A 17,976-nucleotide genomic window follows, 5' to 3' on the forward strand; every position below is an offset into this window, starting at 1 on the left:
TTTCTTTGCCTTTTTGTTTCGTTTCCTTTGAACAATGTGATGTTTATAATGTGGCTGTGAGTGAATGATACATTTACAGTTGTATTCTTGATCGTGGTGATCCCGGCAATTGATGAACAATCTCGGGTAGGGTTGAGGAGTGTAGAATAGGTGATCCAACAAAATGACTATCAGTCTTAGGCAGTTTTGAGGAGTTCTAAGGCAGTGTGGGACATGTAAATGGTGTCCTGAACTGACAATACTTTCTATAGTGAGGTTATGTAGCACCCCAACCGCAATAGCTACATAAAACCAGCTTATATATGACGTTTTACTAGCCTAGTCCGAATAGCGACACTCAAATTTTAGGGAAATCCCCTATTTTTAGCCGATATTCTTCCAGCTCAATGTGCACACGGATGCAAGCGATGAATTACGAAAAAAAGTACCTAGAATATGTTTTTATGGTATAAGGCATGGGAATCGGACTGAAAACCACGACATTTTGAAAGTCGATCAATTCTGAACAACCCTAACGCACAAGATATGAAATTAGTATTTCTTCACCGGTATATAATTTTCCCGTGCGGGATGGTATTTGTCTTGTGAGGTTCAGATTGACAAGACAGGAACATTCGGCGCCAGTCATTTAGGTGCCTATGGACAATTAAACTTATCTGTATCAGCATAAGCGCAGTACTTTTCGGCCAAAGTTTTCTCGCTGCCGATCGTTCTGGCGCACCTCTTGGAGTCGCATGTTACATTGCCTAAAACTTTTTATCTTGGTACGTCGTGGCGCGGCAATGGCCAACTCCGATATGCCCATTTCTATAAATCTTGCGTATTTTTTCTTGGGTGAAGAGTACCCAATAATCAAGATAGCTGGTAACGAGAAATCGCGCCCAGCGCGAAAATTTTTTGAAAAAGCTGCATAAATTTTCAAAAACGCCTCCATAATTTATGCTAATTCACGAAATAATTTTGGGCCCCCTTCGAGCTCGCCCCCTCCAATCGGGGGATTGGGGTGCGGCAGTTACGGTCCTGGTAACACACTTGTTGTTTTGATTTATATTTCTGCCTTATAGCGAGACGACTTTATCTTGAAAAATTGACTATTGTACGCAACAATGAGGAATCGGGTAGGCCTATTCATCTGCGATCTGCAGTCAGTTGGGATTCAGAGAGAAATATATTGGTTGATTGATTACGCGCTGACAGTTCTGCCTCAGTGCTTTGGTCGCATCATATTCTAGGAGTGTGAGTTTGAGTATATAATATACAAGTTATACATCCTATCCACGGCAAATACAGAACTGCAGGGTAAATTCGTGCAGTCATGTAGCGATAGATAGGCATATTGTATGAATGAGGAAATGTCTTTTACAGACTCCGGATTCGAGGAGATGGCTTCTTCGTGAAATACGCAGTGTGCACTAGTTGTCTTTACACTCCAGTCGCCTCACGTGTTGATGTGCTAGTTACCACTCGTGATCCGGCATTCTCGGTTCTCTCACACCCTTTACAATCTTTACATGTATTGTTCAGGTACTGTTTTGTGTACCTTCGCATTTTCGACGAGCTTATGTTGTAAAACACCGGATTCATGCACTCGGAAAACCTCAGGCAAAAATACTGACAAAGCCCAAACCAGTAGTCGACTACCGGGCCAGCGTCCGTCTGTGTTGCCCAAAGCTCGTAGGCTGCAAGGTAACGAAAGTAGATTGAATCATCGCAACACACGCTACACGCATTTTAAGCACATGCTTACTGACGAATGGAAGATATCCGAATATGAAGGAGCACACTATGAGGACGAGTTGCAAAACGGCTTGCTTCTCTTTGCGCACTCTTCTTTTGATGGCCGCGTCTTCAGTCATAGTCGAAGACTTGGTGTGCTTGTGCACCGACCCACAGATCAACACAGATACAATCGCAATCGCGAACATCGGTAATAGGATGAAAATATTGTAGCTCGACAAAGAGAACTTCTTGTAGTTTTCAATTCTGTCAGATATACGAATAGAAACGATCGGGGAGTATAGCGCAATATAGAAATCGGTCGCCCTTTTGTTACAGAGGTGGAAGTTTACGACCGCTTATTACGGGATTGGGATTCCAACCAAGTATACTTGTCTGGCTCCGTTTTCCATTTCAAAAGTCACATTAGTTGTAACACATTGAAAAATATGCATTGAAAATCAATCTTACATATTAATTGTCAGGATTATAGGCGTAATACACCCAGTGTATAATATACGTTGGTCACAGCAGGAACAATGCAGTAAATGTAGAGTTACCATATGCCCACCTTTAGAAATGTTTGTCCTCACTTTTCATGAAATCGAAAATGTCCCTTTTTTCTTGTTTCTAGTCAACACAACAAGATTACCAGTAAATATTTCAAAATCAGCCGTTTTAATTTAGTTAAACTAACTTTTATGATTTGATAAAAGTGTCATCCTTTCCCGATTTCGAAGTATGGTAACCTTAAGTAATGGGCATTTTTAAAAACTAATATTCATCTTTCTTATTTCATATGCGGCGTCACTGTATCTGTGATCCCATAAAAATTTATATAATGGCAAATGCGCCTTGATTATACGCTTACAATCGCCTTCAAAATTATCATGCCAACCATTCGACAGGTCATGATAATTTGGGAATGCGCAGTTAGAAATTTGAGCTGTGAAATTAATCCTCGATTGCTGTTGACTTGCCAAGACAACAAATGACGTCACAATATCAAATTTCCAACTGGAGGATAAATAGTGAGTTTCGTCCTTTGGAGATGCCGCATTCGTTTCGATTTCCTTGATTACAACAGTGGTTGATGGAAGCAAGTCCGACTGTGTTCTTAGATGCTTTTGATAAACGGTTTGGTACCAAGCCGGCATGATATTCGTAGCGACATTCTATTTCAGAATTTCGGTTAATCGCAAAGCGACATTTTCAAGGAGGTAGGAAGTTCTTAGGTTTCATCGCTCACTCCATAAAGTTAACTAGAAGTAGGCTACAACCCTTACGTTGCAAGCAGCACGGTGCAAGCTGGCCATCTGGCGTTCGGTTCACCGCTGTATCGATCCCTCTTGACGCCGGGGTCTGCTCCGGTGAATAACCACATAGTAACGAACCCGCACAGGAACGCAATGACCCATATTGTCAAGACCCACAGCTGAAAGAGCAGCGAATCACTAGCACACATCACTACATTGCAGCATTCATTCGTTTAATTATATATCGATATTAGCCAATCAACCATTAATCCATCCAGATCCACCCAATCCTTCTTACTCCATGAATTTTGTAGTGATAGCAGATCCATATAGATATGTTCTAATCACACAAAGTTAATATCATCAACGACGAACAAGCTACGTGGAAATAGGAGGCTCAACAGCACGTGCCTATACGTTGTTTGCACTTTGCGTTGGTTAATTTACGGTATTAGGTCACATGGAAAGGTGATTACAATTACATGCATTGAAACCGCACCAAGATTGGTTCCTCTGTTCTGCTATAGTTAGGTTTGTAATCTATAGCTCTATACTGTCTTGATTGGATGGAATTATATAATCTAACGATTGTATAATTATTATTGCCCGCGCATACGCAATCAATTTCGCAGCCCACTCTATACTGCCCTTGGTTACCGTCGTAGTATTCATGTCTCGTGCTGTGTTGAGTTGCACTCTACGTATAACTCACGGCGAACGGAGTGTCCGTAACTCCGCCGCGGCATACGTTAATAAATATCTGAAACCATGTTTGTTGCATTTGGGAATCAGGCGCGTAACCCGTAGAGCTGGCGTGGACCGGAGCCGAATTGGATATACGGCCGGATATTTTTCATTTTTGGCCGGAGCCGGTTCGGAGCCTAATCAGTACTTTTCTCTAAGAAAAGGACAGCCTTACCCTCTTCAACCCTCCAATCAATAGTTAAAGTGAAACGTTCATGGATATAAACCACATGCTAAGTCCAAGTTGGCATAATTACTCCAGATAAGGGTTGGCCTTGATATTCGAGTTTTTAATTTCCAGTTTGCATTGTTTAAATCAATATTCAAGACTATTATGTGAGTAGAAAATTAATATCGGAGTTTTTCGGACCGGGTCACGGTCATATCTAGAATCCGACCTAGGAGTAGGACCGGATTCGGACCAGAGCTTTAAAAACAGGATTGGAGTAGGACCAGAGAATTTGTCGATCCGCCCGGCACTAGTAGCCAGCCGAAAAAATAGACGGGGTTTAAAAAGGGAGGGGTTAGGATTTTTTCAAATGGACCAATACAAGCATCAATTCATTAGGGTTAAGTACATGCGAAAATTACGACTATGCAATAGGGCTCTTCAAAAATTACTTTTTTTCTCAAATCGCAATGGCTACTTGATAAAATTGTTAGGTTACCTAATTTAAGCCTACGCACCAAATTTGGTTCAATTCCAACCAGTAGCCGCATTGCTACAGGAGAAGAAAGTTTCTATTTACTATGTAAAAATAAATAACAAAAAATTTGAAAATTTTCTGCTCACCCCATGAAAGTGTTAGGTTGTCTATAGAAACGATGTTCACCAAATTTGGTTCAATTCCAACCAGTAGAAGCGGAGTTATTGCCGTCGAAAAATTTTGATTTGAATAAAATAGTATTTACGGTGCTTACACACTATAATAATTAATTAAAGAATTGGTCACCGTAAATACTATTTTATTCATGATCCAAATTCTTCGACGGAAATAACCTCGCTTTTACTGGTCGGAATTGAACCAAATTTGATGAACATCGTTTCTATAGAGAACCTAACACTTTCATGGGGTGAGCAGAAAATTTTCAAATTTTTTGATTATGTATTTTTATATAATAAATAGCAAATTCCCGTCGATAATGACGAAGGCAATATGGATTTGAGAACAGCATTGTCATACAGGCGCCGCCATGTCTACTTCTCTCTGATCAATCGGTTGCCGGTGAACTCGGCCCTCGGTGAATTCGGCCCTTGGTGAACTCGGCCCTCGGGAAAATTTGTATTAAAGCGTATCAACAACTATTAATACGAACTAGTAAACTAATAATATTATTATCAATTGATTTGTCAATATTGCACGGAGATCAGGGCATGCGTAAATCACGCTGTCACGGCATGATTAGATCACGTGATCACGGATTGAGTAAGCGCGGCGCTCACATATCAACCACGCGTGGTCTGCTCGTTATTGCAACTGTAGGTTGGGGGTGGGGCATTAGGGTTGGGTAGGTGGGATATTAGGGTTGAAGGAGGGGGACATTAGGGTTGGGGGAGGGGTATATTAGGTTGGGGGTGGGGGATATTAGGGTTGGTAGTGGATTAGGGTCCAAGTTGGGGTTAAGGTATCCCAAGATTAGGGTTAGGGGAGGAGGGACATTAGGGTTGGGTGAGGGGGATATTAGGGTTGGGTGAGGGGGATATTAGGGTTGAAGGAGGGGGACATTAGGGTTGGGGGAGGGGTATATTAGGTTGGGGGTGGGGGATATTAGGGTTGGTAGTGGATTAGGGTCCAAGTTGGGGTTAAGGTATCCCAAGATTAGGGTTAGGGGAGGAGGGACATTAGGGTTGGGTGAGGGGGATATTAGGGTTGGGTGAGGGGGATATTAGGGTTGGAGGAGGGGGACATTAGGGTTGGTAGTGGGTTAGGGTCCAAGTTAGGGTTAGGGTATCCCAAGATTAGGGTGCCCTGACACATGGCCAATGGCCATGCCTGACATGAATATCCCCCAACCATTTCATTCCTATTTTCGTAATCAGCGCGACAGTAGCTTTTGATCAAGACCAGATTCAGTAAATTCTGCCCTCTGGAAGATAACTTTTGAATTGCCAGAAATCCTACAGTCGCTGCCGCAAAATAATTCCGAATATAGCCTTAGTGAAGCTGCGTAATCGGTCGTTGCAATTCCATGTTTAGATTCTTCGATATCAGGCTCTCGCAATGCGGGATCTACCACGGCACGGGATTGACCAATCACTTCATATTAATATTATTAGTTTAATAATTCGTATTTATAGTTGTTAATACGCTTTAATACAAAATTTCACTAGGGCCGAATTCACCGAGAGCCGAATTCACCGAGGGCCGAGCTTGTGAGGCCGAATTCACCGACGGCCGAGTTCACTGGTAATCGATCAATCAACACACGGTGCAAGATTTCATGGCGTTTGATAAGCTCGGTACCCCAAATTTACCAAGATATCAATTCATTAGGGTTGAGTAGGTGGCGAGATAGCGTAGTGGTACAATCCACAGCTACAATACCAATGGGTTCTGGGTTCGAGTGCGACCGAGGTCGACTCCTGAATTCCTACCTAAGTGTTGGGGTTTATCTATAGGATCCTCCTCGCTCTCTCATCTGTATAAACGGTGTCTTTCAAAAGCCTAGGAGTGTGTCGTGCTACAAGTCGGCGGTTACGGAATAAAAAATAAAAAATATCGGCCTGGTGTAAATGACCATTGTAGTTGACAAGCACCATGATTACCACAAACAACATTAGGGTTGAGTGGATCGTAAATGCCGATAAAGCAAGTCTTCTCGCTTCGACGAACTTACGCGTAAGCTCCACTCTCGCACGCTGCGCACACACGTATATATAAGAACATACATTTACTAAAATTTGACGTAGTAAGCAAGCATAGTAGGGAATATCGGCATACTGGGGCTGCAGACCACATTGTCACGGAAGACGAAAACTATCCGCGGGCCGCATGTTGCCCGCCCCTGCTGTAAAGTGTTCACACTCACTGTCACCAATATTAGGCTACATCAGTGGTTCCCAACCTGCGGTACGCGTACCACTAGTGCAGTGGTTCTCAACCTTGGGGGCGCGCCCCCTGGGAGGGGGGGGGGGCGTGAAAGCATTTGAAGGGGGCGTGAAGAAGCGATCAACTGAAAAAAAAGTTTACGCCCTGCGCGATTTACCAACAGTTCACGCGTGTTTCTCTATATATAGACCGAACTTCATATTTTTGAATTCTCTCATCAACAGTCATAACCTTCCATGCCATCAAACAATTTGTTGGATTTGCTAGCATCCCGGTTGGATTTTGTGATATGAAGATAAGGGGGGCGCGAAATTTTTCACTATCATAAAGGTTGTCTAAAAAAAGGCTGAGAACCACTGCACTATAGTGGTACGCGAGTAGATTCTGTTTTTTCGACCGAAATGAGTTATTAGTTTAGGCAGGGTTGATTTTGAATTTTTTGAAGCCGTCGTCGTCGTGATAAGGTCGTCGTCGTGGTTGGGTGCAATCCCACCAATGACGAAGTGATCTAGTCGTGAAGCATTGGAAATATTACCTAACCAAATTCCGTTCTAATATATATGACCACAAGAATTCCAAATAGATCCACTACAGAAATCATATACTGCGCCTTAAAATGGGCAGTTTGTATTCTGTTTCGCTGCCTTCGGCAGCTCAACACGGACGAAACATTTTTGACCTCCTTCAGCGCGCGTAACTTCTGTAGGAGGTACGCGAGCACTGCATAAAACGTCGAAATGGTATATGGGTGGTAAAAGGTTGGGAACCACTGGGCTACATGATATCAAAGAACACACGTTTCCTATTGCTATAGCGGGTAACGGAGCACTGCTCCATCGTGACAACCCCACAATATCTCTCATCTCTCTGTAAGCGCACCTTCTATAAAGTCGGGAACTGCATGCCGACTAGATAAACTTACCAGCCCTCCCCGTTTGGTGATGCGCTGGAAAACAACTGGATGTTGAATGGAGAGTAACCGCAGGAACGCGAAGTTCAAAATGTGCATTGATGTGGAGAACGTAGTCATGAGTTCGGCTCCCCAATAGAGCTGAAGGAAAATTTCGTGAATAAAATCCTCATATAACTAGGAACATATGTAGCATATACGCGTTTAACTATTAAAACCTGCCATCGGTCGGTAGTATATGTCACTCAATTTTAGAGATTAGGCAATCACAAAATCTCTATCTTGTGTGTTAAATTCTAACTGAGGACGACTAAAAATCCCTGCCGGGGATTTGAATGTAAATCAACTCTCATTAACTACACAGGAAATGACTCTGAAAGGGGGCTGCTTTCTAAGCGAATAGTAGGTAACACCGTATGATTATAAATTCGGATAATCTGCACTCTCTTGATCACTACAACATCTAGGCTCCTCCTCGCCATCTAATCCGCGTAAGCGGTGTCTTATAAAAGCCTAGAAGAGGGCCGTGCTACATGTCGGTAGCTACGGAATAAAAATGAAGAAAATTGGCCTGGTGTAAATCACCATAGTAGTCGACAGAAACCGTGAATACAATATAATAACTGCACTTAATTCAATTTATTTAGTAACATTTGTAATTACATTAAAAGTGAGTTAATTCTCTGTTCTTAGTTCTCCCCAAGCGATATGAATACGATTCGGTTAGAGAGTTGGAAAGTGTTCTAAAACCAAGCAGTACATAATAGGGATGGTGCGAACGTTCACGTTCTGTGTGTGAACCTCACAAATTTAGAGGTTCACGTTCACAAACAAAACTTGGTAGGTTCTGCACTGTGAACCTTTTTCCTATATTACAATTGTCACTTTATTATAACATCTTTAATTGAAATTTATTGCATTTCAGCTGGGGGCCACAATATGCATGGCGCTGGCAGCATAACATAATTAACGCTAAACGAACATGCACCTTGACAATCTCAAAATTTTTACTTGTTCTGTTACAAAAGTTCGCTCGAATATTTAGTGACTCTCTGCGATGAGCTTGACCCGCAATCACACAACATCAAGAGCGAAATACACTACATGTAGGTAGACAGCGAATGATCCTTATTCACCCAATCAATGAAAATCATATCGTAGTCTGATGTTAAAAATCTAGCATGCGTACGGGGTCAATCTGCATTTCATATGCTCATTGTATCATAAAACCAAATCCGTGCGCTTAGGGTGTTGGATACTGCTCCATGTAGGCTAGGCCTATAACTTGGTAATGGGGTAATATCGGTAGCAAGCAACCGTTTTACCAGGGTTGTAATGACTCGAGTCATGACTCGACTCGAGTCAGACTCGAGTCACCATTTTCTGATGACTCGACTTGACTCGAGTCATTTTCTCAAAATACGGAAATGACTCGTCTCGACTCGAGTCAATCTGTGTATTGACTCGACTTGGACTCGAGGTATTGCGCATGACTCGAACCAAGTCATATGACTCGAGACTCAGACGGCCAAGACCGACATTCCATTGTCATTTCGAAGGACAGTAAAGTAACCAGCATATTGGGATTTCGTATATTGGTATGGTACTTGAAAATACGACCAGAAACTGTTAAAATTGAGGAAAATCAGTATATTATCAATGCGAACCATTCGATATCGCCAAACAGAGTTATAAAAGTGGGTTTAACAGGACTTTAACTGGAAACTGAGCACTCAACACAATGACTTGGACTTGGACTCGAGTCATAATACCATGACTCGGACTTGAACCACTGCTCGATGACTTGGACTCGGACTTGACTCGGTGGTGAATTGAAAATGACTCGACTTGACTCGAGTAAAAACCATAAAAGTGAGATTGACTTGTGACTCGGAGCTTTGTGACTTGGTTACAACCCTGCGTTTTACACTCTGCTCAATATCACCGTAGCATTACTCAGACGCCGAATACATTGTCCTTGAAGCCCAAACCGTTAATGCGTAAGCTTATAGGCTATTCCCTTGCAAGTCCTCGTCGAAATTGTTGGCAAAGCGACGGAAGATATTGATTTTATGGGATTATTATATCATTTGCTTGCCCCAGTTGATACATTTCTCGACGTTTAAAACATCGATATGTACTTTAGCATTGTGGCATTATGTGGCCCGAGTCGTCGCTAGGTATCGTGTACATCAGGGGCGGGCAACTTCTCCAGTCGGTGGGCCGGATAAAGAAAAATTAAGTACTTGGCGGGCCGGATTGCTGAATCGATACATTATTTGCTCATTTATTCACATGTACAATACGGCCGTAAACCAAACTTTACGCTGATTGGTCGAGAGACAATGGCCTTAGAAACGGCGCAGCAACGGAAGACGCTGCATTTACCTAAGCCTAGTTGGCACTACGATGTATTCCTATAGCCGCGTAGACTTTATGAAAACGACAAGATTACAGTTATATGTATATTTCTTCATCAATAATAGAATTAGGAAAGGAAATAAAATATTTAGTCACACCTACTAAAATATAACGCCGAAATACTGCTGTATATATAAATGCAGTGCCACCAATGGCAATGAACTGGGGAAGAACAGATCCTTCCATTCATTTCCTTCGAACGCAAAAGACAGGAAGGATTGGGAATGCAGAGTAAGAAGGCATGACTTCAAGCTTACTTCCACAAGTTTCATTTGCTCCTACCACTTTTGCAGGGAAGATTTTGCTGCTAGTGCATTAGATACACCAATACAGTTTCGAAAATTACGTCTATAGAGAGATGCGATTCCCAGTCACAATCTCCATGGTGAAGCAGAAGATACGCGCATTGCAAAAAGGCGGACCCTGAACTCCATGCCGTTTCAACTGCCTTCCTCCAATGTTGTGGATTATACCTATTCAGGAACTAGTTCTGTTGAAGATAGAGATATGTTAGTCCAGTTCCGTTCCATATAATAAATTGAATTTTTTGGGCAATAAAGAATAGAGAAATGCGAGTTCGAATTATGACTTGAGTACTTGGCTGAGCATCACATCCAGATAAAATTGCTGGAGTTTGGGAATGTTTTGTTTCCAGCCAGGGTCCTTGATACTTTGCAAATCCGCGTATCCTTTGTAGTCCAAACACCAAAATGTGCCCAGTCACTATTCGTGGCTGAATTTGATGCCAATAAGAGTGGTTTACTTGTAATTATCCAGCAGCAGTCAAATAAAAAATCTTTTTCTGTGATATCTTTCCAAATTCGAAGGTTATGAGCTTATCGACTGTTGTTACGATATCTCTAGGGGCACTTTACCTCAAGCACACCAACTGCTGCTGCTCAGGTAGAATCACTCTATCAGGTGAAGGACCCAGATATCCACATGGAAAGGAACATGATCAATCTTTGCTACATTCACATGAGTGATGCTACATAGTAGCCTTGAATAGCCCTTTCTTCGTGCTATAACCGCCACAATATTGAATCCCTGTTCATAATGCACTGTCCTTGAAGTGATTTGAAAAGAGATGGTGGATTGGGAGTACCTGCTGTCTTGTTCCTCTTAAAGCAGTCCAAAACCCTACCAAAATTGCTACATGTGTGTCGAAGAGCCCTGTATTTAACAAATTCTGCACATTCTCTCTGTACTGATGTCCTGTTGGCAAGGTAGCTAATCTGCCTATGAATAACTTTGTTGGCTTCTAACCCTAAGATTCAGGTGATGGCTTTGAAGATTCCATTTCAAGGCTAAACGATGGCGATTCTAAATCAGGATCACCAGATGATAATGTAGGATTTATATGTGCAGCATCCACAACATTGGAGGAAGACAGTTAATGACACGACATGGTAGTGGTAGGAGCAAATGACGCTTATCGAAGTAGGCTTGAATTCCTGCCTTCTTACTCTGCATTCCCAAGCCTTCCTTTACTTTCCGTTTGAAGGAAATGAATGGAAAGAACTGTTCTTCCTCCGTTTATTGCCATTGGTGGCATGGCATTTATAAACACAGCAGTGTTTCGGCATTAATTTGAGTATATGTTACTAATTATTTTATTTCCTTCCTAATTCCATTATTGATGAATAAATAAACAGTTAACTATAATCTTGTCGTTTTTATGCCGTCAACACGGCTATAGGAATACATCGTAGTGCCAACTAGGCTTAGGTAAATGCAGCGTCCTCCGTTGCTGCGCCGTTTCTATGGCCATTGTCTCTCGACCAATCAGCGTAAAGTTTGGTTTACGGCCGTATACATAGATCGTATTTAATGAATGTACTTCAACGACACCAATGTCTCTTCAAATCCATTTCTCGCCAACGTGGATTTGAGATTAGCATTGTCGCACAGGCGCCGCCATGTCTGTTTCTCTCTGATCAATCAACACATGGTGCAATCATAGTGTCGTATATGGCAGTGGTCGGGAACCTATGGCTCGCGAGCCATATATGGCTCTTTTGGGTATAAGATATGGCTCTTTGACACATTTTTATTTTTGTACTGAATTGATCAATATTGCAGCAACTTGTTAGTAAATTTTCATTACGACCAGAATAATTATTCCCTTGGCAGTAGAAACATGTCTTTGAGAGGTAAAGGCAATGCCGTCTTCAAGGCTTAGGGGCTTGAACTCTTTTCAAAATCCTCAAATTTAAGTTACTGTCGCGCCGACGACCAATATCACTCGCGAATTCGAGGTAGCCTACCCGACTTTAAATCTTGGATTGATTAAAGAGAATAGTTGACATAGAGACACCAATATGACAACGCAGTTTTCAAACACACATTTGTCTTCCTGATCTACGGCGCGAAATTAACTGCCGTTGACGTGACATTCACAATTACAAACTCGAGTTACAAACAACACCATCGCTATCCAGCACGTTCTTGTTTGGCAAGTAGCTCTACCGGCGATACAATAGGCGTGTAGCGCAACGTTATATGTTACGGCTGAATACTTTGAGGATTGGGAAATCGATCAGTATTTAGATTTTCGGAATCAGTGCCACTGTTACATTGGATAAATATCAGTTATAATAAATTCTAAGCTATTTACGATGACTGAATTTATCAATGGTGATCGAGGCTTGGCTGGTCTGTGCCTTACCTCCCATTTCGCGCTTTATTTTCGATTAATAAAATGCAAATTGTGTGAATTTGGGAGAAAAATGTTCAAAATCTAGTCATTCATGAATATCAATAGAAAATAACAATAACAATTGAAGGTTTCAAAATCTTCGTTAACAGCTTAGATTGGGTAGGCCTATAAATAGATTGATGTAGTGACCATGTTTGGCTCCACCTATACGCATGTGATCATGGGTTCTCGCATTTGAAAGGAGCATCACGGCGAACCTACGTTCTCGTAACTCAAATTTCGCATGCTCAAGTAAGGCAACCAGCATGATTAGTTCGAGTTTGTACAGAGAAAATATGGCGCGGACGACGAATCCCGTGTAGAGAGTTAAGCGACACGGCCGCGACACCAATGGTTGTTGGTTCGAATCTTGGCTCTGCCATGTTTCTATGTGTCGGAGGTTTATCTGGGCCCCTCATCGCCGATCCCGCTGTTAACGCAGCGTGTTAAAAAGCCCAGAAGAGGAGTGAGTCGAGCTCCAGAGTCGGCAGCAGAGACCACAAATAGGACGCACGAATGCGAGAGAGAATGAGAGTGCGCGTGCTAGTAGAAGACGTCCCCGAGACCCAAAGCAATGACATTGAAATTTACGAAATGTACTGTCGTGACGAACAAGGCCTGAACAGGCGTTAAGCGCCACTGTCGTTGTGTGATGATAATAATAATTATTACTACCATGACGTCAGATATTTTCAATTGTGACGTAACATCTGATTCACATGTATGGCTCTTTGAGAGGTAAAATGAAAAAAAATGAGGCAAATATGGCTCTTCGGACAAAAAAAGGTTCCCGACCACTGGTATATGGTGTGGGCACAAGCAAATCTCACGGCTCTGTGAAATTGTTCTACGTCACACTTTCCATTTGGTTAAAGGCAATTTGACGGTAAATTTTGACTGGCTTGCCGAGCATTAAATTTGATAAAATTGGTATCAATCGAAAGCTATACCGTGGTACTGACTTTGAAAAGATAAATTTTATTCTGCTCGTGGTCCTGGAACCTCCCAAAACCAGCTTCGAATGTTGCATTGTAACGGAGTTGGGTATTGTGAAGCAACCATGCCGTCTGGGAGCAGGTGAGAAGCAGCGTAAACCGCAAGCGTATTGGTCATTGTTGCACAACCGATTGAGCATTCACACTCTCACTCTCGTGCGCACTTGCTCCTGAGCGGCTCAGACGGCATGTGGTTGCGTCACAATACCTAACTCCGTTACAATGCCACATTCGAGGGTGATTTTGAAGGATCCAGGACCACGAGCAGAATAAAATTTATATTTTCGACATCTGTACCACGGTAGCTTTCGATTGATACTCATTTTATCAAATTTATAGCTCGGCAAGCCGGTCAAAAATTACCGTGAAATTGCCTTTGCCCAAATGAAAAGTGTGACGTAGGCCTATTTCACTGAGTCGTGAGATTTGATTGTATCAACACCATATAGGACACTATGGTGCAATCCATAATTAAGATTTCGAGGCGTTCGATAAGCCCGGTACCTCAAATTTACCATGATAGCAATTCATTAGGGTTTAGTAGGTGGCGAGAGAGCGTAGTGGTACATTCCACAGCTACAACATACAACGCCAATGGGTTATGGGTTCGAGTCCGACCGAGGTCGACTCCAGAATTCCTACCAAAGAGTTAGAGGTTTATCTAGGCTCCTCCTCGCTATCTTATTCTCATAAGCGGTGTCTTACAAAAGCCTAGAGAAGTGTGCCGAGTTACAACTCGGCAGTTAGGGAATCAAGAATAAGAAGTATCGGCCTGCTGTAAATGCCCATTGTAGTGGTCAAACACCATGATTACCACAAACAACATTAGGGCTGAGTAGCCTACAACGTAAATGCCTATAATGCATGTATTCTCGCTTCGAGGAACGCGTAATCTCCACTCTCGTACGCTGCGCACATACATAGACTATATAATAACATGCACTCACTAAAATTCGACGTATAGTAAGCAAGTCTCGGCAGACTGGAGCCGCAATGGCCACATTATCATGTAGGACGGGAAACTGTCCGCGGGCCGGACAAAATCCCTTCGCGGGCCGGATCCGCGAGTGTGGAAGTCGTCCGGAAAGAATACGAAAGCAAAGATCCTGAACATTACTAATATCATTGTCGTGGAGTACATGACCTTAATAGGCGATAAACACCGCTGTTGTATGTGTTATAATAAACCAAAAATAAACCCGCCCGAGCGTTACTTCGGCTGATTTACGGCATCTCAGTCGATTTTGGCCGTAAATTTGACCTAGATTCTCACAAAAAGAGGACAAAATCTCAAAAAAGAGGACAAAAGGGCGTCCTCCAAGGACGCTTTCAAAAAAGTCAAAAAAGAGGACAAATCCTCTTAAAAGAGGACGTATGGTAACCCTACCTAATATAAGGTTGTATCGTGACCGGTAGCGCTTTTGACATCGATTCGACTTATTAGCAATTTTTATCAGTTCAGTACACCACAAAAATTGCGATACAATGAAAAGATAGGATGGACCATGTTGCAAGTGTCGTGACGAATCGGTGCGCTCAGCGCTCAAAGACCGCTACTATTAGCTTCCAAAGTCCTGTTGAGCATTGGGAAGTACCCTGCTCAGTTGAGTAATTAAATGTGTTCCTGGTAAAGATTAATAAATGCGAGAAGATCATATATGTAGATTAGGACTGTTCATAATTTTCTCCCCCAAATTTTACTGATCAATTGATAAAATCGTTAGATTACCAAACGGATCGCGGCACATCAAATTTGGCTCAATTCCAACCCGTAGAAGCGTTGCTATCAGAGGAGAAAGTTTCGGAGCAATCACATAAAAATGAAACATTTCAAAATTTAACTGCCTACCACGTGAAGTTGTTACGTTGTTTAATGAAAAACGACACATAGCAAATTTGACTCAATTTCAATTTGACGTCATTTTTGAACAGCTCTAATGTAGATTTGACCCGTTCGGTACACCCCTCTCCTGACTCAGCGAGTCGTAGAAATGATCATCTCAAATATACTTGTGTCGCACGCCTACAAACCTTCCAGTCTGTTCTTTTATTCTTGTAGAACTTACTTTACAGAAAAAATTAGGAGGTATCCATACATCAAAGCCCACTGTCCTTCTGTACCAGAATAGCGGGCTTATCAATGCCGACATTAAATCGGAAACGCACAGCGAGGTGATAAACAGCATGAACACATTTCTGTAAAAGACAAATGTGAAGCGATATGAAAATTTGTATATTTTTTCTTCTAATTTACGCAAACCTCAATTTCTGACTCTTCCGTATAACTAAAATTGTCATAGTGTTCAGAAGGATCCCGATCACGCAAAAGAGGAAAATGATGATTCCGGAAAATATGGTAACCCCATCGGTAAAGGGCCGCACGTAACTCCTGTAAATTGAGGAACTTTTTTTGGCAAAATTCTGAACACGGGAATGAGAGTTTTGGCAGATTACATGTCTACTTGCGATGAATTTAAAGCTAGGGTTACCATACGTCCTCTAGGAGGATTTTTCTTCCTTTCAGTTTTTTGAAAATGTCCTCCGAGGACGCCTAAATGCCCTCATTTTTGAGATTTTGTCCTCTTTTTTGAGAACTTTGCTCAAATTTACTGTCAAATTGAACTGAGATACCGTAAATTAGCACCGAAGTAAAGCTCCGGCGGGTATTTCAAGATTTTTCTCCGGTATTCTAAGTTTGAAAAAGTGTCCCCCTTTACCGATTCCAAAATATGGTAACCCTATTTAAAGCACGAATACTAATATAGATTTCTGTTGTCGCTATGCCATTGCAAATACTGAATTTTAGAGAATAACACGATAAGCGGTAACAACTTTTAACCGTGATTTTGTTTTTCATGTCCTAATTCTAACAGTTGCTTTTAATATACGAATACTTATTGTAAACCCTGTTTATCGAGAATGCAATGTGACAAGTTTAACTATAAAATACACAGATATATATGACTTCGAAGATGGCATCTTCAAGCCAATTTCACAAATATAATCAGTCTGTTGTCTATACTTACTCTTGCGTGGTCAAGTTTGGATATGACATCGTGGACAAATTGTAACTGGACATCCTTCGGAATGTTAGAATATGATACAGAGTTCAATATATGCCTATATTAAGTACATATATTACCAAATAGATACACGGTAAAGCATCAGTGGCGGCTCGTCCTATAGGGCAACTGGGGCATTGCCCCACCTAAAATTCTGTTCAATAACAATTCTTTACCATTTATAGACGCACACCTATCTATATAAACCGAAATCACAGCGAAAATCGTATACTTCTTGTCCTTTCGCATGTAAATGCCCATATATAGCGAAGTCTATGCGAAAATCAAATTCTCTTCTGTGTTTTCGCTTTGCGAATGCCTAGCCGGGGCTTGCCCCGGTAGCGCTCATAACAAGCTTTCACTGTCTATTCTCTCAAAACCGCGCATAATAAAGAAACGGTGATTTACTCTCTCCTATTCATAAAATTACCGAGCAACCGGGGCACGATAGCTCTGTGCCCTTAAGGTGTGATGTAACAATCGTATCTATAGCTGAACTCTGTTACCGTCATATGCGTTTAGTCGACCTTTGTTGGTATAGGTCGATTTTAATGGGGTTTCACACCATGAAAACTCTTGAAACTTGTTATGTCATGTCGTGATGGTGGTATTTAACACTGCCCCAAGTTTCAGGGTTTCTACTTAAAGTTTAGGGTAGTAATTCCGTTTCCGAAGTTGAGTGTGTGCTGATCCGTCATGTATCGCAAACAGATTTTACTCAAAAGCCGGTATTGGTATCCATTGGTTTTGACGGTGTTCAATACTGAGATCGGTTATGACATTTGGCACGGTAAGTCTTAATATTAGTATCGAACGCTGTACCAAGTTTTGAGTTTGTCACTGAACTGTGTTAGTGGTAATTTCGTTTCCTAATTCGAGTGAGAGCCGACTCGTCATTTATCGCTAACAGATTATACGCAAAGCCGGTATTGGTCTCTATTGATTTTAACGATGCGCCTTACCTAGATCCGTCATAAGCTTTTGCACGGTATGTCTTGATTTTAGTATCGAACGCTGTGCCAAGTCTCAAGGTTGACACTCAATGATTAGGGCAGTAATTTCGTTATCAAGGTCGAGTATGGTAAAGATGTGCTCCGATCTGACACTTTAGCCTACAACACATT

At 41.8% G+C, this 17,976-nt stretch overlaps 1 protein-coding gene across 1 annotated transcript; it reads right to left on the reverse strand.

The window, feature by feature from the left end:
• Positions 1-520: 520 nt before the first annotated feature.
• LOC145433423 (growth hormone secretagogue receptor type 1-like) lies at positions 521-16,949 on the reverse strand. The gene is made up of 7 exons (XM_080310523.1): positions 16,817-16,949; positions 16,051-16,179; positions 15,857-15,986; positions 7,689-7,817; positions 3,003-3,151; positions 1,748-1,983; positions 521-1,679 (listed from the first exon to the last, which is right to left on the reverse strand). The coding sequence occupies exons 1-7, from the start codon at positions 16,867-16,869 to the stop codon at positions 1,423-1,425; spliced, it is 1,083 nt and encodes a 360-aa protein (XP_080166649.1). The 5' UTR covers positions 16,870-16,949; the 3' UTR covers positions 521-1,422.
• Positions 16,950-17,976: the final 1,027 nt, after the last annotated feature.

The sequence above is a fragment of the Botryllus schlosseri genome, chromosome 2 (assembly GCF_051294905.1).
Source record: "Botryllus schlosseri isolate E-star chromosome 2, Bs_hap1, whole genome shotgun sequence".
In the NCBI taxonomy this organism is placed as follows: Eukaryota; Metazoa; Chordata; class Ascidiacea; order Stolidobranchia; family Styelidae; genus Botryllus; species Botryllus schlosseri.